The sequence below is a fragment of the Furipterus horrens genome, unplaced genomic scaffold (assembly GCF_987537825.1).
Source record: "Furipterus horrens unplaced genomic scaffold, mFurHor1.1.pri manual_scaffold_11, whole genome shotgun sequence".
Taxonomy (NCBI): domain Eukaryota; kingdom Metazoa; phylum Chordata; class Mammalia; order Chiroptera; family Furipteridae; genus Furipterus; species Furipterus horrens.
In genome coordinates, this window is record NW_028327181.1 from 61,875,050 (window position 1) to 61,901,280 (window position 26,231).

At 52.5% G+C, this 26,231-nt stretch overlaps 1 protein-coding gene across 1 annotated transcript; it reads right to left on the reverse strand.

The window, feature by feature from the left end:
- Positions 1–1,711: 1,711 nt before the first annotated feature.
- Positions 1,712–23,025, reverse strand: SLC13A2 (solute carrier family 13 member 2). The gene is made up of 12 exons (XM_090291008.1): positions 22,843–23,025; positions 9,774–9,902; positions 8,889–9,025; positions 8,575–8,780; positions 7,832–8,012; positions 7,610–7,732; positions 5,369–5,587; positions 5,047–5,135; positions 4,642–4,763; positions 3,159–3,320; positions 2,423–2,560; positions 1,712–1,931 (listed from the first exon to the last, which is right to left on the reverse strand). Exons 1-12 carry the CDS (start codon positions 22,942–22,944, stop codon positions 1,761–1,763), a joined length of 1,779 nt encoding a protein of 592 aa, XP_090147134.1. The 5' UTR covers positions 22,945–23,025; the 3' UTR covers positions 1,712–1,760.
- Between the last annotated feature and the right edge of the window lie 3,206 nt (positions 23,026–26,231).

Genomic DNA, 26,231 nt, shown 5'->3' on the forward strand with positions numbered 1-26,231 from the left:
GGGCAAGCCCCTGGAGGAGTTCCACCATGCTGGGTCTGGCCCATTCCTAATGGTGATGGGGTGGGAGGTGGGGGCAGGAAGCTATTGCCTGGGGACTAGTGAGGGTCTCAGTGTGGGTCTGGGTGGGAGTGTGATTTATGATGTACTTCATAAATGAGGAATGCCAGCCTGGGGGACTGGGGTGGGGGTGGAGCCACTCTCCTGAAACTCCTCACTCCGCTGGATGTCTGACATGTCCTGTCAGGACCCCCTGTCCCCTGGGGACAGCTGTGTTCTCCCTCCTGCAGCAGGTCCCTCCCATCTACACCTGCCCACCACCCTCCAACCCCAGCTCTGGGAGTACTGAGTGAAGGTCCAGACCAGGGCGAGTCCAGAATTAAATTCTTCCTGGTTCACTCTCTTTGCACCTCAGCCTTCTTTTACTGGGCATGAGAGTGATGGCGAATCTTTTTTTTTCTCTCCCACTGCAGCAGGAGGGAACTAGATGAGACTCTTGGAAACTTCCATATAGAAACCAATGTCCACAATGAAAGAGACTTGGGACTGGTACAGAGATGAACTTCCAGCCAGGAACGGATGGTATCACACTAGAATGATGGGTATGGTATCACCCTCCCCCTGCCCCCTATCTCACCTTGCCAGACAAAACCTGGAGTTCATGAAGGTGGGGGCAGGGGGCGGGTGGAGGAGGGGTGGAGATGAGGTGGGGAGGCAGCATGAGCCAGAGAGTTGTCAGGTCTTGAACTCTGAAGGCTGTGCCAGTTTTGAACCTGTTCCTGTGAGTCTCACCTGTGTCCTTCTTGCTGCAGGCTGCCGTTTTGGGTGAGGGTCCATCTTTGTGGGCGCTTAGCATGGGTCAGCCTACCTCCCCTGGTCTAGTGGGACAGGTTTTTCCGGCTGGAGGAAGGGTCGGTGAGGAACTGGCATGGGCAGAGGGTTTTATGTAAATGCCCGGGGAGTGCTCTGGGAACGGGGAGGCCGGTTTTCCCAAAGACACGCAGGGACTGGCAGCTTCCAATTAGCCAGGCCAGGTGACGTCAGTGCTGCTTTCCTGGGTGGCTGCGCCCACTCCAATCGGTCTTGGCAAGGGTTCCTGGCCATTACATTCTCCCTTGGGTGGGAGGGGTGCCAAGGGGGCTGCCACACAGGACATAGGCCGGGTCCCTTCCCACCATAATCCCCAACCAAGGGCCTGAACCATGTGGTGGACCAGCCCTGGAAAGCGCCGTGAAAAACTATCCGAGACTCTACTGAAAAAGGCTTTAATGTGACTAGTATAGAGCTCTTTCCCCAAACCACAGAGGCCAGGGAAAACAGTATCCTGGGCTGGTCCCAGAGGCTATTGCCATGGCAACTGCTGGTAGGCCCTGCTATCCAGGCCACCCCAACCTTGAGTTTCAATAAATACAGTGCAAAGGGGTCGTGTATCAAGCTGGGGAGATCAAGGCCTGGGGTGCCAGAGAGAGCCTGTTATACTCTGTGCACTCACACACATGCACTGTTAAGCACACACACACAAATCGCCCTCTCAGACATCCTCACATAATACGCCATCTTCACACAGACACATACATCCTATATACACATTTTCTTTAGACACACAGGATTGAGTGCACACACACCTTCCTTAGAGATGCGTACCAGGTTATGTGCACATGTTCCTTTCTCTCTATGTTTGGCTTGGAGCCTGGGTGTCTCCTTCTGAGACAGAAGTAGGAACGAGTTGGGTCTTCCTGGCCTTGGCCAGACTGTACCCTGGTCTAGGGGCTAGGCGTGGTGGTGTTTGCCTGGCCGACCATGCAGTGGGCTGTGGTGTTGGAGTAGGCCCAGGAGGGGAAGGTGTGCAGGTCGAAGATGGGGAAGCCCCAGCTGTTGATGGCCAGCAATATGACCAGCACGCCGATGATGTTGAGTAGGAATCCCGCACGGGCCTGGTTCGCAGAGAGTAAGTATGAGTGAGCAGCAGGTGCTGAGCTGGGCCAGCACCCATCCCTTCGCTGTCCATGGGTGTCCAGGAGCTCTCACTAGCAAAACTCTTCCTGGGGAAGTCCTCCCATGTCTAACCTGCAGCACTAAGCAATGCCCTTGCTTCTTGCTTTACTCCCAGTGCTAACAGGGGAGCTTCCAGGGTCCTGGGCCTTGTTCCCTCTGAGTCCATCTCCCCGGGTGTGGCTGCTTGACACCTTGGAACCTTCCTTAAACACCTCACCCCCTCCTCTCCCCCTCACGTGGCCTGGGCCTGGCAGGGTCTAAAGATGCTGTAACTGGGGGCCATGTCCCAACCTCCCTGCTGTCTCTCACCCCAGACAAGTGTCCATTCTCAGCTGGGAGTCTCAGGTGTTTCATGCTACTTTGTAGTCCACCAAGAAGGGAAGACAGAGCAGGAAGGAGTGCTGAGACTTATGGGGCCCCTGCCACTCACCATATCAGACACTTTGAGGCCTCCGAAAGAGAAGACGATGGCATTGGGTGGGGTGGCCACCGGCAGCATGAAGGCCAGGGAGGCGGCCAGAGTGCAAGGCAGCATGACATAGAGAGGGTGGAGGCAGACGGCCTGAGCCTGGAGGGGGGCACAGCGGGACAGAGCTATTAGCCATCCTCATCCCAGAGGGAAAGGTGTGTCCCCCAATTCTCCTGCTTCCCACCCCAAACACACACTCTGGCCATGAACCCACCACTTCTGCCAGAGGTACTAGGTGACCTGGGAAGGGCCTCTTGACCTCTCTGGAGAGAATGACTGTGCAGCCCTGCCCTGCAGGACGTGGTGAGGGGAGGGGCCCATAAAACGGATCTCAAAGGGGCTTGGGGTGTCATCAAAGGCTGTAGGAACGCGCCTGGGAGGAAGGGGCTGGGGACGCTCCAGGGAGCAATTTCACCCCATCACCTCAGGAATGACCAGAACAGGGGCTGGGCTGGGGAGGTGGGCGAGGCCACCAGCAAGGCCCATCAGGATACTCAAGGGGTGACGTCACCAGGGATAGGGTGAGTAGGGGCCAGAGGGCTTTGGGGCCCAAGGTAGCTGGAGAGCCTGGGGAAGGGTAGAAGATCAGAGGTCCTCTCCTGGAAAGGAGAGGAGGTGCAGACAAGAGGGGGGGGGGCTGGGAGGGGTGTGGGCAGGAGGGCTGCCTGCAGGAGGTGTGTCTGTAGGGCTAGCTCACCATGGAGGCCAGGATGGGCAGGAAGAGTGTGGTGGTGGCCACGTTGCTTGTGCACTCAGTGAAGGTGGCTACCAGGAGGCAGAGGATAAAGGCGATGGCGGGAGCTGACACCTCCTGCAGGGGAGTCAGCTTCTCCCCCAGCCACCGTGACAGGCCAGATTGCTGTGGGCAGGAGAGGGTGGTGTGTGAGAGGCTGGGCTGCCTGGGGTCCTGGAGTCCCCTGCTGAGGCTCTGGGAGGGTCCTTTTCCTGTCTACACCTCTCTAGATTCTTTAAAATCAACAGCAGCTTTGGAAGGAAGACCCAGCTAGAACCAAGAGGCCCCCTCTCTTGCTCTTAAAGAACAGAGTGTGGGGAGAAAGGGCAGAGGAGAAGCTAATAAAGGGGGTCAAAGGACGTTCTTGGGAAACTTGGGACTTGGTGGAAGTAAAGACTTCTCCTGACCTCTCTCAGGAGGTCTCTGGCCAACCTCAGCCCTCTGTCTGCCCCCTTGAGCCCAGTGGCTCACATAGCAGTCCCCAAGAAGGGTGGGGTGAGGACAGTCCACAGGGTCAGAAGAGCTCCTAGGTCTTGCACTGTCCACATCTGTAACGCCAGACGGTGAGCCCCAATGCTGCCTACACAGCAGCCAGCACAGAGCTTGGCACAGCAGGTGAATGCTTGATGGATGAACTAACCTCAGACCTAGGAATCCCAGAACAATCCCTGACCCTGGGGAGCTGCCTCCTGTCCGGGCAGTGAATGGGCTTAGCTGGACCACTGAGGCCCAGAGGTGCAGGTTCCACAATTTCCCTCTCGGGTGGAGGCTCTGGGAATAATACCCGGGTCCCAGAGCCTGGCTGGGTGTGATCACAGCGCCCCCTGGTGGCTGCATCAGGCTGACACTGCTAACCCAAAGCCAGCTACTCTCGGGTGCTAAAGGCATTGCATTCTCTGCTGGAATGGCTGAGGGAGTGGAGCAGGGTAGGTGGGTGGTCACTGAGAACAGCCTCTGCCCAGCCGAGAAATCTGCCTCCCCTTTGGCTTTGAGAATCCGACTGAGCTTGTGTTTCTTCCCCATCTCTCTCAGACGACACTGTAACCTAGGAGCTTCCCACCCCCAGCCGCCAACGCCCCCTTCCCCCTCCGCCCCCTGGGGCCACGGACCAGTCTGTAGCTCGGGTCAGTGGCTCGTTAGGAACCGGGTCACACACAGGAGGTGAGCAGCCACTCTCATTACTGCCTGAGCTCCACCTCCTGTCTCTCCCCACCGCACCCTCCTGGTCCGTGGAAAAATTGTCTTCCATGGAACCCTGGCGCCAAAAATGTTGGAGACCACTGTTCTAACCTCTCTCCAGCAGGCAGCTGCAAAGACTCTGCCACCAGGGGGCTCCTAAGTGCGAATCAAGTCTCTCCTGTGAGGGACAGAAGCATGGCCCCTCTTTTCCCGCCACAGGGTCTCCCTCAAACAGGCTGGGTGTGTGTGTGTGTCAGGGGTTTCTCACCTCACTGCCCTTGGCCAGAGCAAAGCCACCACCTAGCAAGAACACGATATTCCAGGGCATTTTCTCATTCACTGTCTTCCAGTTGAGAAGGGCAGGAGGGGCCTTCAGCTTCCCCGGTTTTCCTACTCCCCAGGCAGAAGAGGACGGGTCACCAAGAGTCAACAGGCCTTCCCTCCCTTCCACTTGGGACCTCCTGTATGGGTCCCTATCAGAGCTTAATGCATAGGGGAGAGGGACCCCAGTTCTGCAACATCCCAACTTTGTCCGTGAGTCCTTGTGTCCTTGGCGTGTCACACCAACCTCCCAGGGCTTTGTCTACTCCTGCCAAATATGGTGTAAATACAGTTCATGCAGGAAGGCAGGGGCTGCCCAGAGGCCCTTCCCTGCCCCAGTCCAGGTGCTTACCTGGATCCTGAGTCAGCCCTGGGATCTTGGAGGGCACGATGAACATAATTATGCTGATGAAGATGGCCACTGTCCCATCGGAAACCATGCTATGGGTGGGGCAGGGAGGGCAGGCTTAGTGGCTCGGGGCTGCTCAAGGACGCAAGGTGGAGGAGGTGGTGGAGAGGAGTCCCTCCCACAGATGTGCCAAGTCCTACTGGCAAGTGTCCCCTTCCCGGACCTCCTGTGTTACCTCCTGTTCTGCTCTGGGGGCACTGCTCCCTTCCCTCCTCCTTTAGCTAGGTGGGCCCCTAAAGTATTTCCCTCCCCCCAGAATGCTCACCTCTCCTCATTGGCATTGGGAAAAGCTAGTGTGCCCCAGCCGGGGAAAAAGCCTGGTTCCCGAGTAAACCAGAGCAGCACCAGGAGGACAAAGAGGACTGTGACAGCATTTTCTGCGAAAGTCATAGGGCCCAGCTGCTTGTGCTCTGCTTGGATGACTTGGAAGGCCGCCTTCTCTTGCTCCCGTGCCTGTCCCCCCATGCCAAAGTTCTTCCGGATGCTGCAGGTAGAGGGACAGGGGCAGCTCATGAGGGCCTCGCACCAGGCAGGGGAGTAAGGGGTTCCGAGTGCCTGTGTTGTGGAGGCTGAGGCTGGCAGAGGCCTTCTCAGAGTTGCTACAGTAAGGCCCTGGATTCACCCATATTTCTGGAAGAAGAGCAGAAGACTTGGGGAGGGGTTCATGAGGCAGAGACAAGGTTGGGACTGAGGGGCCAGGCTTCTCCATGCTTGGCCCTGTTCCATTTTCCCCACTGACTCCCTGTCCCTTCCAGGAGAGCCGAGCCCTCTGCTGCCCACAGTGAGGAGGACCTGGAGATCCCGACCCCAGGCCTCCTTCTGGCTCTGACTCACTGCTCTCCTCCTCCAGCAGCTCTTCAGGAAGCTTCCTATCCTTCTCCTCCCAGATTCCGGGCCTCCTGTGCCAGCCATAGCCCCACCCAGGTCGTCCCCAGAGGCAAAAAGAGGCTTTAGCCCATTTCTGTATGCAGCTTACTTAACTCATGTTGACTTTTCACTTTTCACTTAGGCAAATCGCAACCCCCCCCCCCCCCCCCCCCCCCCCCGCTGGATGGTGAGTTCCTCAAGGGCAAAGACCGTGCTTCACACACCTTCGAATCCCCCTTGGTGCCTGGCACTGTGCTGGTCTCTTTGACTACCATCTTGCCTTGTATGAACCCACAACCTCAATGCATCCTCCTCAGACCTACCCAAGCGGTTTTTCTAAAGTACAGCAACAATGCTTAAAAACTTTCCATGGCTCCCCACTGCCTGCACAAGAAGGGCAAATAACTCATACAACTCATATCCATACTCCTATCCTGTTCTCACGGCAGACATGACCAATCAATCCCAGACTCTGTTCCTACTGAAAGCTGGCACTGTCTAATGTAATTTTCAACTCAGCTCTAGTGACTACAAGTAATCGGGGGTTATTAGTAGGAATAAAACCTATTTATTTACTTGGCCTAAAGGATAAGGTTCTAACTTTTTTTCTCTTGTATAGTTGTACTATAGTTCCTTTTTTTTTAAAGATGATTTTATTTACTTATTTCTAGAGAAAGGGGAAGGGAGGGAGAAAGAGAGGGAAAGAAACATCAATGTGTGAGAGAAACGCTGATTGGTTGCCCCTTGCATGCCCCCAACTGGAGACCTGGTCTGCATCCCGGGCTTGTGCCCTGACCAGAACTCGAACCTGTGACCTTTCGGTTCGCAGGCTGGCGCTCAATCCACTGAACCACACCAGCCAGGGAAAGGTTCTAACTCTTTATATGGCACATGATATCGTCCAAAATCCTTCCCCTGCGTGTTCTTTAGCTTCATCTCCTGATATTCCTTTTTGTTCTTCATGTTTCAACCACATAGAACCAGAGTTCTCCCTAGCACATCATGTTCTTCCTTGCTGCTGTGCCTTGATACAAGGTGTTCCCATGGCCTGGAATGCCTTTACCCCATTCTCTATCTGGCTGACTTCTAGTTTTACAAGATTCAGTTCGGGCATCGTCTCCTCCAGGGGCCTCTAGAGCCCCTACACTCAGGCTGTGCTCCCACAGCCCCTGGGCTTCCCTGTGTCATGGCCCCGTCACGCCTTCACCCACCAGATGGTGGGCTCCAACAACAGGGACTGTACGTGGTGTCTTTCAGTGTTCCCAGTGCCTAGCAAAGGGCCAGGCATCCAGCAGGAGCATCAAATGCTTTTGTAACTGACCACGCTCAGTGTGCTCTCCTTAAGCACTTACCAAAGGACTGCGGAGTGCCGTGGCATGGGACCTGGCCTGGGCATCAGACCTGGTTTTCAATCCCAGGTCTAGTACACAAATCTAGTTGTGTACTATTCCTTAAGCCCCGGTTTGCTCATCTGCGAACTGGGATAATAATGCTCTTGGCCAAGTGCACTGAGGGGCCGTGGGAGGGAGAGGCCTTCTCCCTGGGTCTGTGATTTTATCCTTTTCCATAATGGCTGTCTGAGTGCCCAACTGAAAACTCCCTGGGGATAAGGGCCTCTCTCATCCATTCTGCCACTTACTTGAACCCCAGGAAGACAATCTGAAGCCATAGCCAGGCAAGCAGCAGCAAGATGATCATGGCAGGGAAGGCAAAGCCGAACCAGGAGGCAAAATTCACCACATTGGCATTCTGGGGGAAGAGCCTGGAGGAAGAAGCAGGCTGCTACGTGACATTGCCAGTGACCACCAGGCCCCATTTCCCCCTGATGAGAGTGCAGATCCCCCATCCCTGAGTCACTCACGAATTAATCTGGCCTTGCAGCACCAGGTTGGGAGTGGTGCCAGTCAGTGTGGCAATGCCCCCGATGCTGGCTGAGTAGCACACACACAGGCTCATGCCCTGGGAAAAGCGGAGCTGTTCCTGGCTCTTCTGTGACTTTGGCTTCAAAGGAGCAGGTGGCACTGGGTGGACCTGCCCATTATCTGGGAACAAAAGAGAGCTCGGGTTGGGGAGCGGGCACAGGGTCAGCTCCAGGGATCGTGGCTGGAGCTCCATGGCCCCTTGAGCACAGGATACCTTGTCAATGAGCCGCCCACATCTGGGCTGCTGGGGGGCAGAGGCTGCCTCCAGGTTTGCAAGGGCCAGCACTCCCTGGAGTCTCAGGTTAGGATAACCTCAGACACCATCTGGCCCAACCTCTCTCTTGAGAGAGGGAAACTGAGGCATAGAAAAGGGCAGAGGATCATCCAAACCGCACAGGGAGAATGGAGCCTGGACCCCTGAGGGTCCACCCAGACTCCAGCTCTCTGCCTGCCAGGATGACTCAGCATCTTGGTTTAGCCAGGACTGAGGGGGTTCCCAGCATATGGAACTTTGTTTTAAAACCAGAAAAATCCTGGGAAAACCAGGACAAGTTGGCCACAGCACTCCTTGCCTCCCTCTTTCCCTAAAGGATCCAGGATGACAACCCCTGGGGATGGAAGTCCCCTCAACCCTCCCCAGGAGCTTAGGGGTGGGGGCAAGGTCCTGCCTCATCTTTCTCACCAAGTTTGGTCACTTCCTTCTGGGCACTTGCTTCCTGAAGTTCAAAGGTGGGGTTGTCCCTGCCCTCCTCGATGTCCTTGCCCGCGGGGGCCTTGTGCAGCTGCTCCAGGACAGCATGTGCAATGGGCACCATCATGGCCGTGGTGGCCGTGTTGCTGATCCACATGGACAGGAAGGCCGTGACCATCATGAAGCCCAGCATCAGCCTAGGGACGGACAGACAGACTCACTGGTGTTCCAGCATCCCTTCAGGGGTCAGATACCCAGAATGCCACTGGCACTGGATCCTCCTGTCCTGGCTGGTGGGAACTCACAGTGCAGGCCGCACCCCAACAATGAGGAGCACTCGGAGGGCGATGCGTTTGTGTAGATTCCAATGCTCCACGGCGATGGCCACCAGCAGCCCCCCGATGAACAGGATATTGGTGTCCTTAAGGTACTCAATGCAGACCTGGTAGGCAGGGACAGCTGAGAGGCAGGAAGACCCTGGGGTCTCCTGCTGTGCCCCTGGGCTCACAGGGTACAGTCACTAACATTCCCACAAACAGAGGTGGGTCCCTGGGCTCTTGGAATGAAGTGGAAATGGTCTTTGGATGACCCGTTATTTAATATTAACCAGGTTCCTCTCTTCCTGCCAAACTCATTCTTTCTCCCCTCAAGAATGACTGGGAGATAATCTAGCCTGATTCCACTCATGTTTACTGCCATGTACTGGGAGATGATAATATAGTGCTGTTTCTAGAAACTAGAGCAGTGGTTCCTCGAACTTGCTAGAAATGAAATGCTTAGGCCCTGCCCCAGATCTGCTGAATCAGAAACTCTGAGGTAGGTCAAGCAACCTGTGTTTCAACCAGCTCTCCATTTAAAAACATTCATGTTTAAGAGCCGCTGAAAGAAGAATCAAGATCTTTAGTTGGATTTCAAGGCCCCTTTTCCTCCGTCACCAGACATTTCCACCCCCTTGGCTTAAACCTAATCACTCCCATTTTGAATTAACCTGAGACACCAGCCTTGCACTTAGCACTTCTAGAATGTTCTCCTGCCTTGCTCAGTGCTCTCTGACCTGACAAGCAGGGACAGGGACCCCTCTTCTCTGTGCCCTGCCTCGAAGGAGGTTTCCTAGGTCAGGAGCATCTAGAAGTAGACCCCTCCTTCCCCGGGAACCCTTCTTCATGTGGATGGGTGGGGGCAGGGCTTACCTCAGAGGCACTCATTATGCCCATCATGGGGAACAGGATGATGGGCAAGAGGGCAGTGACAGCCAGCGGCAGAGCCTCGGTACACCAGAGGAGCGCCATGAAGATGATGGCGTAGCCGCAGTAGGCTTCCTGTGGGTGGGAGAAGAGCGGCAGAGCTTTTGGAGGGGACAGGCCTGTATCGCAGAGTCATCACCTCCTGTCCCCAGAGAAAACAGGCCATTTGTATCAGTGTAGAGAGAGCCTGTGAAACCCACAGTCACTGATGTTTGAGCCCCAGGTTCCATTTCAAGATGGAAGTGAGAAACAAAGCAAGGCACTCACCACTTTGTCTTTGACTGTGGGGAGCCCAGACATTGTAATCCAGCCACACTGAAGGGTCTGGAGAGTCTGGAGTTGGCTATTAGGCCCCACTCAGCCCAAGGAGCCAGCAGAGGGCCCAGGTGAGGATCCCTCAATGAGATGGAGGCTGCCAGACTGGGGCCTGGGCAGTGTGGCCCCTGGTGAGTACTCTGGCTTCCCCTGGCCTTATCAGAGCCTACAGAATGTATTTATTTATATGACGATTTAATTCGTGTTTGTTCCCTCTGCTAGGAGGTAAGCTCCGTGAGGACAGAGTCAGTTTTGTGGCATCTGGATCATTGGAGCTCAAGACTCAGCAGGCTTCAGAGCAAAGCTTTTCTGAATAAAGGGAATCACTAAGTTTTGGGAATGTCAGAATGTCTTCTTCCTAGCAACCCCTGGCATGAGCACTGCCTTGCACAACTCCAGGAGGCGCCATTCCCATTTGACAGACTATGTGAAAGGTTTGTGCAGGGAATTACAGGGTGAACCTTGAGTCATAGTCTTGTGAGTCTTTGGGTACCAGAGGCTCGCCTTTCTGTGACAAGGCTACCAAATCTAGAGAGGCCTGACCTCAGGCCTGCAACACCTGGTGTCACCACTTGATGTCAGAGCCACTCTCATTGACAGAACTTCTTTGAAGGGCTGACAAAGAAGGTGGAGGCGGAATCATTAGCCAGAAGGAAGCCTGGAGTGCGGGGGTGGGGGATGGGGTGGAGACCTGTGCCTGCATCCTTGCCTCCTCAGGGGCACCTGCCGATTCTTTGTTTGCCAAAAGAAGGCACTGCATGCTGGGACAGTGGGGCTGGGGGGCCCCTCCTCTTACCTGTCTCAACGGCCCTGCCCTTCTTGTTTTCTCCACCTTGCTACAGGCTGGGGTCACCCCTTAGTACCTCATGTCCTTAGTACCCTGAAGCTTGGGGTGGGTCCCTGGGGGTGGCCTGGGGGGGTGGTGGGGGAGAAGAAGCTGCTGTTAATGAAGCAATTCTTAGGAGCTGGTTGTTTTTATGTTGTTACAGAAACTCAAACAGCCATTAAGGTGGGTGTGGTGGCCCCCGTTAGAGATGAGCTTGAGAGGGTAAGTGGCTGGCTCAAGGCCACAAAACTAGGGAGTGGCAGAGGCCGCCCGGGACCCAGGTGACAGAGCCTCCCCATCGTGTACAGAACTGGCGCTCCCAGAGTGGCGCAGCGCACAGCCCTGCTGGAGAGCCAAGTCTGTCCCAGGCCCGGCTCACTTTCTTTCCAATAAGGCTCCACCACCTCTCCTCACCCCAGACTTGAACTCGTGGGCACCAGGGGTGGGGCCACCTTGACCCTTGACCAGAGACCCACCCCCCATTCCTCCCCCAGCAGGAGGCTGATTCTGCTGAAGCTGTTGTTTCCGCAGCCACTTTTTCACCTGCAAAGATCGCACTGGCCAGTTACTCATCCTCCCCTGGGGCTAAGGGCAGGCCAGCCCCTCTGGACCCTGGCGTCCCCTGCAAGGAGGGGAGCTGGGGGCGGGGGGCGGGGGTGTACGTGGGGAAACATCACTGCTGAATTAAGAAGAAAGCTCTGCTGCCCTGGCTGGTGTGACTCAGTGTAATGAGTGTCGACCTGCGAACCAAACGGTCCCCGGTTCAATTCCCAGTCAGGACACATACCTGGGTTAGGGGCCAGGTCCCCAGTTGTGGGTGTACAAGAGGCAACTGATCAAGGTCAATGTCTCTCGCTCATCAATGTTTCTCTCCCTCTTTTTCTCCCTCCCCTCCCCCTTCCCTATAAATAAATAAATCTTAAAAAAAAAAAAAATAGAAAGAAGCTCTGCTAATCATGACAGCAGAGGACCCTGAGGACTACCTTCTGCCAAGCATTGTGCTCTCTGCGCTGTGCATCAGAGGTTTTTTAATCACATTTAGTTGCTCTGTGAGGTAATGACTATTCTCATTTCACAGGTATAGAACCAATGTGCAAATACATTAAGCAGATGTCTCAAAGTCACATAGGTAAGTGGAGAAGCCAGGCCATCTAGTTCTTGAGCCCCAGCTTTTACCTTCTACCCTGAGCGTGAGCCCTTGCATTTTAGGGGTGTTGCCCCGCTTCAGGGTTGCTGTAGCTCCTGGGGTGTATGGGGCTCTGAATCCAAACAGAACTATTACCGTGGGGCCTGCTACTTCCTGTTGCCTGACTCTGGGCAAGTTCCTTCACTTCCAAGACCCCATTTCCACACTCCAAAGGGACCTGTTAGGAGTCAAACCTGCCCCTGTGAGCTCCAGTGCGTTCAATCTATGGGTCCCTTACTCGCATTACAACTTCTGTGTGTCCCTCTCTATGTCTGTCTGTCTGTCTCTGGGTCAAAACCCAAAACTGGTTTCACAGTTCCATTCAGGAGCCTTCCTTGGCCCTGGTGTCTCTGGCCCTGTGTCCCCATCCCACCTTCCTGGGGAGTCTGTCCAGCTGTAGCATAACTTGTTGACCTGTTCTTCCTGGTTCATGGGGTTCTGAACTGGGTGTGGAATTCCAAAAATCTGTGAAGTTCGATGGGAATACTTTTTCACTTTTCTGCTAACATCTAAGGTTATGAACATAGGCAACAAAACCATACAGCTGTTAAAAGTACTGTTGGTGATTTCATCACAGGTAGCGGACTGTGGCTATTAGCGATTAGATATCCACACAGATCAGTTGTTACAGATAACTCAAAATATATCTGAAATATTGTTTACATTTGTCACTATTTTGAAGTTATGGTAGTTACTACAACAACACTAGATCTTAATCAATGGATTCCTGAAGAAGCACCTATATTTCTGAATTGCAATGTATTTTTTTCATATTTTTATAGCTGAATTTCAAAATAATTGGTTTCCTTTGTGATCTTATGCATTTTATTTTGTGCATTTCAAAGCAATATTCTGAGAAGGGGCCACAATCTTCACCAGGCAGCCAATGGCTCAGAAATGGGTTAGAATTCCTGAGAAGAGAGGAAGAATACACTCATCTGGTACCAACTGCTGTGGCCTCACTGAATCACTTGGGGAGTTTTCTAAGCTCCCAGGCCCACCCCCATGTGGGAGGGAGCAGGGGTCTCTACAAGCCCCAGCGATGCAGAGGCGAGCCTAGGGGAGTGGAGGGTTACAGGGGTCAGGCAGAGCCCAGTGTCTGCTTCACAGACGTCCTCTCTCATTTCGTTCCTACATCTCTGTGAGATGGTGGTTCTCACTGTTCTTACTGAACGGTGAGGAAACCGAGACTCAGGGAGTCTGGCGTGGCCTTGTTGACACGTGTTGCTTAAACCTTAGAGGGCCTGGATTTGAGGTGGGGGAGCTGTTTGTGTTCTGAGCCAGGGGCCAGCCCCTGGGGCACCCGGTGAGGAAAGAGCCCTGGGGGTCCTTTGCCCTTGGCCTCACACATGTCCTATTCCAAGGTCAATATCCTCACTTTCAGAAGTGGGAACTCAGGGATCAAACCTGTTGTCAGACACTCATTCAACCAATATGCTCCCCCTCCAGGCCTGCAGTCTTGCTGGTTCTATGCCTCAGATGCTCCCGTTCACTTCTCTCCAGCTCTGGGCCACTAGCCTGGTCCAAGCCTCAGCATCTGTCACCAAGATTCCTGCAACAGCCTCCTGATTCACCTGCCAGTTTCCTCTCTTGCCCCTGAAATCTCTTCTCCTTGCTGCAGGGTGATCTTGAGGCACAAATCTGTTTAATCTCCCCTCCCCCCACCTCCAACATACACACACTCACCTCAAAGCAGCTCATGCCCCTTCAGGGCTTCCTACAGCTCTTAGGAAAAGTCTGGGGCTGGTCTAACCCTCTCCCTGTTGTTCTCTCTGCTGCAGCCACACTGGCCCTCTCCCAGTTACTCAAATGTTTCGTTTTCTCTGTAGCCACAGGGCCTTTGCACATAATGTCCTCTTTTCCCTCCCAACTTTGCCCAGCTGATGTGTACTCATTCCTGAAATCTCAACTCAAATGTTTATTTTTAGGGAAGCCTCTACCGCTTCCAGGCCGGGGTATATTCACCTTTTTTTTTTTTTTTAACAGTCTAAGCCCCTGTACCTCTTCTTCATAGCACTCAGTACAGTCTATAATGAAACATATAGTTTCATGAGGTACCTGATTACTCTCAATCTTTGTACTCAGGCCATGTTCTCCCGGGAGCAGGGTCCAAGTCTGTCTCTGCTCACCCCAGCAGGGTGCCTGGCATCTCAATGGAATTGACACTCTGAATGAATGAGATGAATGAATATTGGACACTAGAGATGTGGATATGCATCAGGCCCAGCCCTGGCCCTCAGGAGGTCTGGGTGTGAGCTGGCCCATAGGGCCATGGGTAGGCGGGCTGCCCCGCAAAGCCAGCAGTGGACGGAAGAGGTAAACCCTCAGAGGGCTTGATTCTTTGGTAAAAGGAAAAAAGGTCACAGTTCAGAAAACCTGCATGCACAGAATGAGCTTAATTGCTGTGTGTCCTTGAGCTGGTTACTTAAACTCTCTCAGCTTTTTTTTTTTTTTTGATAAGCAACACTGAGCATTTCCAGCTGTATGCACATTTATCTCCTTTATGAGGCTTCCTTATCAACAAATGAGACTAAGAGAAACTCCTACTTTGTTGGGTTATTAGAAGGATAAGGGAGGTGAACATGTAGCTACAATCTGTAGCTGCTGCACCTACAGCTACAATGCTGCTGTAGATGGCCCTGAGCAGGTGGCAGGGTTGGCGTTGGGACAGAAATGTGGTCTTGGGCTGCTGAGGAACCAGGGTGAGTGCAAGAGGTACGAATGAAGATGAAGGTGCCAGGGAATCCAGGGCAGACTCTGGACCCAGGGTGTGGGCAAGGTGTGGGATCTGCGGGCACCACGGCCTTTACCCGTTACGGGTATAGAGCAGCCTGTGGCTATTGGGCAGCAGCAAATATGCCCACAGTCTTGGAGGTGTCACAACTTATTTCTCCTGGAGATTGAAAGTTAACCCCGGGGTGGGCATGGGTTGGCACATAGCGGGCCACTCCCACTGCCCCCACTACCCCTGGCAAGTAGGGATGCTGCTGGCAGTAAGCACTCCTGGATCTGGGGAGCGAGGCGAGGCACTGGGTGCAGCCTGCCGAGTGCTGCTGCAAAGGAGAGACCAGAGAGTGGGGTTGTAGAGAAGGGGTCCCTTCCCTGAGCCTCCCTCCTTCTGGGCTGAGGAAGGCTGCCAGAGAGGAGACACTGAGGAGGCACTGAGGGATGAATAGGAGTTCGGTGGAAGGGAAAAAATGTGTTGGGGTGAGGGAATAAGCACAGAGGGAATGCGATGAGGCACAAGAGGTTAAGATGCATTCTCAGAGGGGTGTAGTGTTTGGAAAGAGCCCTGTGTGTCCCGAGAGGGATCTAGGACTTTATCTAGGAGACAGGGATGGAAACGGGAGGCCTTTGAAGGGTTTTAAGAAGAGAATGATATGGTTAGGTTGGTGTTTCTATTGAAAGATTACACTGATGTTATTACATGTGATTTTAAGAAATACATGTGCAAGTAGACACACACACACCTACACACGCACAATGTCTGTCCAGAAAAAGTCCAGCCATTGTTAATATAACAAGAATGGTTTGCACAACATCGATGTAACCTGGCAGCCAGGGAGAGTGGACAGGAATGCATATGCGTCAACAATGACGACTTCACTGTCCTGGTCAGTGGGGGCAGTAGATGCTGTTGAGTGAGCATGTGTACTGTGTGGTCCTCACATTCAAAATGACTGAGCAAGTGGAGCTATGAATCTGCATCAAATTTTGCATTAAGCTTGAGCATTCCTTTGAGGAAACTACAGATGGTTCAGAGGGCTGCAGCTATAGGAGACTGGTGATTGGCAGCTGCATCACGACAACATGCTCACTCATGCATCACGTCTCGTGCAGAGTTTTTTTGGTGAAACATCAAATCACCCAGGTGACTCAGACCCTCTACAGCCCAGATTTGGCACCCTGCAACTTCCGGCTTTTCCCAAAACTACAAGCACCTTTGAAAGGGAAAAGATTTCACACTGTTGATGAGATTCAGGAAAGTATCCAATCATGCAATGTGAAAAATAGAGACATTTATTGAAGAAGATACAAGAAACATTGTACACAGGACAATGACGCCCAGTTCCCTTCAAAGTAGGTACCCTGGGACCTCAAACAGTTCCCCTAATTGCCGTCAGCTGCCCTGTTGTATTTTCCTGAATCTCATCAACAGTTAGCTAGTAATTTAAAACTCATGATGAACGTAAAAAAAATATTTCAAGGTACTGTCAACAGCTCTAATGTGATATAAAAGTATTTGTGCCTTGACTGGTATGGCTCAATGGATTGAGTGCCAGCCTGCGAAGTGAAAGTTTGCTGGTTCGATTCCCAGTCAGGACACATGCCTGGGTTGCAGGCCAGGTCCCCAGTTGGGGGTGTGGGAGAGGCAAAGCATTGATGTATCTCTTGCACATTGTTATTTCTCTCCCTCTCTTTTTCCCTCACTTTCCCTTCTCTCTAAAAATAAATAAATAAAATCTTCTAAAAAAAAAAGTATTTGTGATTTCTACTGGTAGAAAAGTCAAAGCTATCGTTATACTATTGTGAGCTGTTGTCTGCATTCATAACAGAAGGAAATGCTAAATTTTCTTTAGAGGTTATTGGCAATAAAATGTAGTTTTTTTCCATCCAACTCCACAGACCTCCTGGATGTCCCCACAGATCCCCAAGTGTGTGGAGTCCCTGCTCTGGAGGACATACACCATGCTGGTTGCTGAGACTGCTCTCAGGCAGGGCACTTTTTTGTGCTTTGAAGTTTGCACAAGGTGCAAGTGTCACCTAAATACATGAATTACGTAAAGATGAAAATAAGGATCTCCATCTGCTGTAGTGTAGCAGATGGATCAGAAGACACAGGACGAGAGGCGGGGAGGCCCCAGGAGGTGGAGCTGGGATCCAGTGTGGACATGGCAGGGGTTCAGAGCAGGTCATGGCAGTGGAGACGGAGAAAGAGGACGGACACCAGAGACGGTAGGAGTTGGAAGGCAGAGGGTCTGGGTGGTGGCTGATGAGCCGCGTAGGAGAAATGGGAGGAAGAAAACTCCCAGGGGCCTGTCCTGGGTGTCTGCGTGGCAGTGATCACAAGGAGAGAAGCCAGGCTGAAGAGACTTGGGGGAGGGGGTACAGAGTGGGATAGGGGTGCATGATATCCTTTCTAGGAATAACAGGCCCTACCACCTTTGAGAGACTGAATATACAAAGGGAACCATGGCCAGTCCATGTGTTAAAATACAACCCCGGCAGCAACCAGCCTGGGGCAGCCAAACCACAACCTCCGGAGCAGTTGGCCCCAACCAGGACTGGCTTGAGGACCAGCAGCTTCCCTCATTTTTACCCCCGACTCTCTATCCCCACTTCCAACTCAGGACCAACCAGTGAAAACCAAATATGCTCCCCTAACCAATTACACAGGACTCTGTGCTTCTGGTTAACAATCCCCCGCCCCCGCCATCCCGATGCCTCCCACTTCCCCCGCCAACAGCCTCTAACCAGGGAACACCTGAAGCCTTCCCTTTTTCCACTCTAAAGTGTCTCCAGCCCCTGCCTGCCTGCCTTTGAGACTCTGCCAAAAGCAAGTGACAGTGGCTGACACCCTTCCTATTCTTTGCCTGAGCTCATTTGGGTTATCTTGTTTATTTCTGCACCTCAGCATTTATGACTTTGTTGCATCATCTTCTGCTCCAAGAGCCCAAAGGGAAACAATGGGCTTCTGAGTGTCAGAGAAAACAACAGTGGGGGGAAAGAATCCTGACCTCACAGTCTGAACTGGAGCCAGGTCGGCCTGTGTCCACTAAAGAGCAAAACCGCCGGCAGCAGAGATGACGAGCGAGGCATTCCCACACTCCTCTGTGCGTTTGAGCCTCACAACAGCCCTGGGCCTCACTGCTGAATCGTATCCAGGAAACTGTACCGTGGAAGAGTCTACTATGATTTCCTTTCCTGACTTTCACTTAGCAGGTGCTTAGAAACATGGACAGCATTTGGTAATCCTGGGACAAAGTTCAAGTTGGGGAACCTTCTCTCTCTGCTCCAGGGATTCCCCTGGCCCTGGAGGTTGGCTCCTTCTTCTAATCCTACTCCCACGTACCCCAGAGGCCGAAGGTTTGCCTCCACATGGTCCCAGTGCTGCTTGGGGTCACACTTAGGGACCACACCTCACCATTCTGGTGGGGGTGACCAGAGACACCTCGCTTCCGGTTTCTAAGGTGGAATCACTGAGGCCCATAATGGCTCATTTGAACAAAAGAAGTCATTTGTGGAAAAGAAGTCAGGCATCTCCACAGTGCCTGAGACTAGTTGTATTTTCCAGGGGCTAGGAATTCAGAGAAGAGGCCAGGGGCACAGGGAGTCATTGCCTATTGAGCCCTGAGTGCCAGATACTCTGTGCATTCAGGTTGCCTCATGTCATCCCAACAACAGCCCCTTCAGGGTGAGAGGCTTGGAGAGGCTTGATAAGGTCACGTGACTGCACCTGCTGCAAAGTGGATTTTGACCCACATCTGTAGAGGCGGGTCTCAGAACTGAGGTCCAAATTCCTTGTACAGACAGACTTCTTGCCTGCAGTGAATCATCTGGGTACTGAGTTCATCTTTGGGGTTCGGCGATAGCTTGCAGTAATGATACTTTCATTACACAGATTTCTAAGTGTATGTGCGTGTACACACGTGCAGTTCTTCGGAATACATGTGATTCAGATTAAGGAATTCTACTTTCTGTTCTCACTGTAAATACGATATAGATTTCAGCTAAGCTCTGTCCTGGCAGACATTGTGCCACTGGGAGACTATTTTTAGGTCCTCTTTGGGTCTTGGGAGACATTTGTGTTTTTGACTGTAACTTACTAGCTGATTGACTCCTGAGCAAATATTTACCCCCCGCGGCTCTCAGCATAAAACCCTCACTCCTTCCCCTGGCCTTGTACGACTGACATTGGCTGACCTCTTCCCACCTCCTCTCTAAACTAAACTTAAGCCACCGTCTCCTCACTTAGGCCCTCACACGACAGTGGCCACGTTTATTCCTCCACCTTCTGAGCTCAGCCCTGGCCTCAGGCCTTTGCACTGTCTTCTGCTTGAACAGCTCTCTGCTCAGAGCTATGCTTGGTTGGCTCCTATTTGCCATTCTGGTCCTAGGGTAAACATCAGCACCCAGGGGGCCTTCCCTGACCACCGCATCTGGAGCAGCCCCTCCCTAAGCCAGCTACCGCTTGCTGTTTGGTTTTCACACACGGACAGTAATGCCTTTTGTGTGTCTTTCCACCCTCCCACCCTAACCCCCACCCTGCCACAGTGCTCCTCAACAGTGCCTATCATGCTGTGCATGTTCCTTACCGAGTGAGTGAGTGGGTGGACTGAATGAATGGCTGGAAGCTTTCTGGCAGACTGACGGTGCTTCTTCACTGCATGGTTGTAGGGTTGGGGGAGTAGTGACAAGGCCTCAGGCCCACTGTCCCCCATCTGCTGGGGCCACCTGATAACAAGCATTTCAAGGATTCTGTAGCTATTCCTCCAGCCCCTTCACCTCTGCTCCCGCAGTCCCTTCACCTGGCCTTCACTCTACGGATGCCTCTGACCGTTGGAATCTCACTCCGCCTTCAAGGTTCAACTCAGATGCCATCTGCCTCGGATTCTCCCTTGACTCAGTTGGAAGAATTTTCTCCCTCCTCTGAGCTCCTGCAGCCTTCTGGCTGTACCTCTGTGTGAACACAGGTTCCTCTATACTGAGAGAAATTTGAGGGCCAAATGTCTGTCTGCTTTTTGGTAACCCGCAGCACGGGGCAAGGGCTCAACAGGCTTCCCTGGCTGACCAGCAGTGGGAGGATTGATTGCCTGGCAGCTGGATGGATGCAAGGGCAGATGGCTCAAGACTTGACTCACAACAGTGCCACCGCCCTGCATCCCTGGACAGCCTCAGACAGAGACCCCAAGATCAGGTTCCAGTCCAGATTTTGTCTTTTTCTAGCTGGGGCTTTAGGCAAATTACTATTCTGGGCCTAAATTTACATGTCTGTAAAATGGATTAGTGCTTTGAAGTGCTTGGCACAATAATTGCATTAAAAAACTCAAGGCCTGGCTGGGTAGCTCAGTTGGTTAGAGCATGGCCCCTATATCCTAAGGTTGCAGGTTTAATCCCTGGTCAGGGCACACACAAGAACCAGTGAGCGTATAAATAAGTGGAACAGCAAATTGATGTTTCTCTCTCTCTCCTGCCTCCCTTTACCTCTCTCATCCTCTCTCTCTCTCTAAAATCAGTTTAAAAAAATAGAAAAACTCAATAAATAAATAAATGTCAACATTATTATATAGATACAGGTCTGAGCCTAGCCTGGAACTCCTCCTTCCCAGTTCAGGGACCACGGGCATGAAAGTTAAGCTCAGGGACTCACCACAGAGAGCAGGGACTTGGCGGGAATTAAAGACAAGGCCCTATTTGCCTTCCTTCCTTCCTTCCACAGGTATTTGCTGAGCACCTACTATGTGCCAGGCACTGGGGGTTCTGCATGGAAAAAGACAAAGTCCCTGTCCTCATGGAGCCTGCATTCTAATATAGGAAGTCAGAGAATAAATAGAAAATAAAGAGACACCATCTCAGACAGTAAAAGCCCTCTAATAAAATCACAGGGCTTTGTAATACAGAGTGACTGGGGGTGATCAGAGAAGGCTTTTCTGAGGAGGGGAATTTAAGCTGAAACCTAAAGAATGAGAAGGAAGCATGCGGGAGAAGAGCACTCCAGGCAGGGAGATGATCAATTTGAGGAGCGGAGAGAAAGGTAGGGGAACTGGAGCAGAGTGGGCAGGACAGAGGACAATGGGCATGGAGAACAAGGGGTCTGTAGGGGCGGAACCCCAGTGGCTCATGGCTGCCCTACGAGGTGTGGGTTTTATCTGAACGGCCTGCTGCCTGAAAGAGAACATGTGGGTAGAGGAGTCTAGTATTAGCTGGATAATACAAGTTTAGAGGTTAGGGCTGGGGTTGCAGATTGGGGCCTCATCAGCATAGAGATGCTTATTTATTTATTTTTTAGTCCTCACTAAGAGAGAGAAGCATCGATGTGAGGAAGAAACATCATCGGTTGCCTCCCACATGTGCCCGGACCAGGGATCGAACTGGCAAGAGAAAGGAGGCCGATGTGGAGGGGACGTGGAGTCAGGGGAGGGTTTTGCTTGTTTTTAAGACGGAAGCGATTACAGCATGTGTGCGTGCTAGTGGGAGAGATCGCGCAGAGAAGGGGAAGCTGATGGAGGAGAGAGAGGGGGCAATTACAGGGGCAGAGCCTGAGACAGGGGCTGCCATCCAGTGTCCCAGCGGAGGGCTGGCCTCCACGGATAGCACTGGGGACAGACCCAGTGAAGGCTAGTCCTGCTGAAATGAACAAAAACGCATATGAAACTAGTGGTGAGGGAAAGAAAACCAGGGATCAAATCAACAAATTGAGTGAGGGCAGGGAGGCGTGTCTGTGGGCAGAAGCAGGCGGCAGGGCTGGGTGCAGCACAGGGCACAGAGGCTCCTGACATGCTGTGCCCCCACCAGGGGGCCTGGCTTCTCACACTGCCCCAGGCTTTCCTGTGTGACCTTGGGCAAGTTACTAAATCTTTCTGGGCTGTGCTTTCCTGGGGTAAAATGAGAATCACAGTCCCTGTCTGTCTTCCCTCCCAGGGTTAACGCACTTGGCCCAGACTGCCACTGGCTTTGGCCTGAGACCAAGGTCATCTCCAAAGTCAGCCAAGCCTTGTCCCTTAGCAGATGTCAGGGACCCAGGGGCTGTGCCCCTACATCCCCAGTCTCTCACCCCCTTGGGACAGCGTGAACAAAAAGCCTGCCTCAATTTCCCTGTAATGAAAGGGAAAAAATGGCTCAGTGGGCAGTTCTGGGGCTGTGGGGTGATTCTGTCAGCCTCTGGAGGCAGTGCAGGAGAGAGAAGACACGCAGGCTTTGGGACTAGACCACACCCCCAGCTCCGCCACTTTCTAATTGTGTGACCTGCCAGAGGGAGATTTACTGTGAAACTTGAACTTCCGAACCCGCATCCTGAACGGACCCCTCCACAAGCCCTGTGCTGATTTTTGATTTCTAATTTTGTGTTCTTTTACTTCCAAGAGGAACCCCAAAGTGGGCCAGGGTGGGGGGGGCAGGAGGCAGTGGCCCCTCCCCCTCCATCCAGGGTGTCTGCGATGCCCACTGACAAGGCCCCACCTGGGATCACAGGTGAGTACCTTCTCTTTCAGTTTATACTCTCTCTGTTTTTCCTTTGAGGGTGTTAATTTCTTTATTTTTATTGATAACACTATTTGTTTAAACTCTAAATGGCACAAACCGCCTTAGGCCAGCTTTACCCTATTCCCTTTCTATCCCCTCCAGCAGCTAGCTCTACCCATGAGCCTAGTCCGGTGGGTGCATAGTAGGCGGATAACCCCATCTGCTTCCACCTGCACCTCTTTTACTGAACCAGCTTCTTAACTCTCAAGACAGTGGATTCCAAGTGCACCTAAACAATTCACATTTACTACTGGGTGACAAGCTTAAGCTCCCTTGATCTCTTAATCCTCAGCCATCAGGAAGACCAGGAGATTAGAGCCTCACTTCCAGGCTAGCAGAGGTGAGTAGGTTAAGCTGGCCCTGAGGATGCCTAGCTCTGGCCCAAACAGTCCCTCCCCTGCCCTCTAAGAGCTTCTCTGTGCCCAGAAAAGAACCCCAAGCCTTACCTTGGTGGAGATGACGATGGGCAGAGGCAGCAGGAGAATGGGCAGGATGTACACTATCAGGTAGAAGCGATAGGCCCACAGGATCTGCCACCAGGTGGCCATGGTGTGGACACAGGAGGGCTGCTGGAGCCACGGTCTGTCTGGAATCCAGGGAACTGAAGGACTGACTAAAGCAGATAGGCAGCCAGGGCAGGCTTATATAAAGCTGGTGGAGCATTAACCATTGACCCAACCTGGCAATCAGTGTTTTTGGAGTCCGGGGGTGAGAGAAAGTAAGGAGGAGGGACTTGCAGGAGGTATAAAGATCAGGAAGACTTTGCAAAGAAAGGGAGGAGGGTGAGCTCAAGAAGTAAAAGCTCCAGGTTCTTTCAAGAAGTTAAGCCCAGAGTTAACTCCTTCTGTGCACGAGGGCTTTGTAAGGGCTTCGGCTGGAGGAGCTGGAGAAGGAAGGGCTCATGGGAATCCCCACAGCTGGTGTCCAGAGAGCAACTCCCTGAGCTACCTCCACAGCCCAGCCTCCCCCACTCCCTCCTTTTCTTCCCCAAACCAGGCTCTTGGTTAACTGTTCCTGCAGGGCCCCAGGTGGGGCAGCCCTGACCTCTAGGAGTTGCTAGTCTAAGATTGTGGGCAGCCAAGGCCTGGAGCAAGCCCTCCTCTTCCTTCCCAGTGTTTAGGAAACGGTAAAGCTATCAGTCCTGACTATCTTTTACTAATTTTGTGATGCTGATCAACTGACTTAACCTCTTAGAATAGTCCCTTCCTAGTTCTGCTGCAATAGCTTCCTATTATGAGGCTCAAATTAGACAATTTATGGTACGTGGAGCCTTGATATGTGGTAGGTATACAATAAAGGTTAAGGTTTTTTGTTTTGTTTTGTTTTCTAGGTTTTCCTAAACTGTCATGGGAGATCTGCAAAGATTGTCTCATATTTTGGAAATAATCTCTCTATTTCTTCATTATCCATCCATCCATCCATCCATGCATCCATGAAACAAATGTTGGCCCCATTCAGTGCTAAAATGCTGTTGGAAATGGTTAACGTTTGTTCAGCATTTAGTACAAGCTGTTTAGTGTGCTATTGCATTTACTTAGTACAACCACATCATGAGTTAGCTGTTACTATTCCATTTTATAGGTGGGGAAACTGAGGCTCCGGGACATAGAGACAGCCAGAACTCAAACAGTCATGCGGCACTTAACACTGGGGATGTGTTCTGAGAAATGCGATTACGTCATTGTGCGAACATCACAGAGTGTGCGTCCACAAAACTGGCTGGTCTAACCTACTACGCACCTAGGCTCTGAGGCACAGCCCTGTAGCGCCTAAGCTGCAAACCTGTACAGCACGTTACTGTACTGACTACCGGAGGCCATCGGACCGCATTGGGCTATGGCATCACTAGGAGACAGGAATTTTTCAGCTCCATTATAATCTATGGGACCACTGTTGTTTGTGTGGTCTGTCGTGGCTGTAAACATCATTAAGCAGCGCATGACTGTATGCTTTATAAGTGCCCTGGGGGGTCCAAACCAGTAGGGGAGCTCCAGGTGAGAGGAGAGTACCTGGAGTGCAGAGCAAAGGGCTCCTGGAGTGTCTAAGCTAAAACTTGAAAGTTGGGCCTCATTTGGCCACAAGGTGAGGGAGGAAGGATCACAAGCAGGTGGAAGAGTGAAATAAGGCCTGGAGGGGGCAGGGTTGCATATGTGCCTAAGTGTTGGAGGTGCCTGTTGTGGGTGGGAAGGATTGCCGGTTGTCTGTCTAGCCGGAGTCTGTGTCTGGGTACATTCACCCCTCCCCACCCCATACTGCACACAGTAGAGGCTCAATCCCTATTGCTGTTAATTGTCAGAGTGTGATGATCTGTGTGTGCCAAGATAAGCAGGCAGAGTACCACCAGAGAGAATGTTTCAGGAAGTAAACACTGCCTGAGGGGAAAAGTGGAAGCGCGGTGAAGTTTAGAAAACAGAGATTTCTGTGTGATTGAAATATGGGTTTGCGCGGGGCAGGATTGAGAGCTGAAAACCTCATTTCCAGGGTGTACACAGCATGACCTGGGCTGTTATGCCAGTGAGATCCCCCTGGAGCCCCTGTGGTCTGTGTGAGACAGACACGCGGTGCCTTCTGCAAGGTGGGCAGACAGCCAGGTGGCAGGACATGTGGCACCAGGCTGGGTGGGAGGCTACAGTGAGACAGGACAGACTGGCCACAGCCACGCCCCCACGCAGACTATGGCCTCTCCACTCCCACAGAGCCAGCCTGCCACCTGCTCTGGGCAAGGTGAGGAAGAGTCAGGAAGCACAGGGACAGACAAAGGGTTTCATATACCCAAGACAATACCCCAATTCTGTTTCATCTTGGAGAAGGCCTCTCCCTTGGCCTGAGGCCCTGCAGAAGCCACAGGCTGGAGGTGGCTGGACCTCCGCGAAAGGAACAACATGCACTAACTGTGTAATCGGCATTCCAGGTGACCCAACTCTACACCAATGCTGTGAAGCAGGCTCAGAGCAATGAAGTTACTTGCCCAGGGTCACACAGCTTGTGGGTAACTGAGAGAAAACCCAGATTCACAGTCAAGACTGTCCATACTCTTTACCTAGCCTTCCATGCCTGGTTTCCTGTGAGGGCAAACCTTGGTGTTTCCAAATTAGATGGCTACTCTTTTTCTGAGGCACCAACCCCGATCCTGCCTTTGTATCTACAGCCCCCTTCAAGGTCATGTGCTCTTGGGACCCTTGCTGACTGAGGACCAGTGTTGGGGCGCTATTGCATCCCAGCCGCCAGGCCCCATTAATGATGAATTCACATCAGAAGCAGTGTCCTGAGACCAGTGGGAAGTCTCCAGCCGTCACGCACGTCACAGGACTTTTCCCTTGCCAGACGGTCACAGCCAGTCCCACTCTGCCAGACCTGCTCAGTTCTCCAGTCTGCCCTGCCTTCTTTCCTTTCAATTAATCCTGAAAATAACTGTCCTTTTTTTTTTCACAGGTCCTAATGAACTGTGAACAACTTGTGGCAGGCGCTGAGGTTGTCCCTCAGTTGTTCTTGGGGTCCCTCCTGTGACAGCTGTCTGCACTAGCTCAGAGAGGAGTTATTCCAGAAAACACCTATCTTTCACTTTGGCCATTGACCCTCCAAGAGAGGGCCACCTGAGAACAGCTGAGAAAGTCCCAGGGAGAGTGGAGATGGTCCCCAGCTTACAAGAACTGGCTTATCCTCAGAAGCAGGTGGCAGATAAGCTGGAGACAGAGCCGGAACTGGGGCCCAAAGGTAGCTCTTAGGAAATTCAGACCTGGACACATGGGGCAGGCATCTGTCAGAGGCCCGTGAGGCAACTGGGGCTGAGCAGGCTGGGCCTGCGGCCCACAGGGACACAACCCAAGTGGTCTTG

Bases quoted from the DNA above. Each gene is read 5' to 3' on its own strand.
- SLC13A2 (XM_090291008.1), bottom strand. From the start codon at position 22,944: ATGGCCACCTGGTGGCAGATCCTGTGGGCCTATCGCTTCTACCTGATA. The intron at 5,588-7,609 runs GTAAGTGGCAGA...CTCTACCTGCAG, and splicing joins ATTGTCTTCCTGGGGTTCAA to CATCCGGAAGAACTTTGGCA. The intron at 5,136-5,368 runs GTGAGCATTCTG...CCCCACCCATAG, and splicing joins CCCAATGCCAATGAGGAGAG to CATGGTTTCCGATGGGACAG.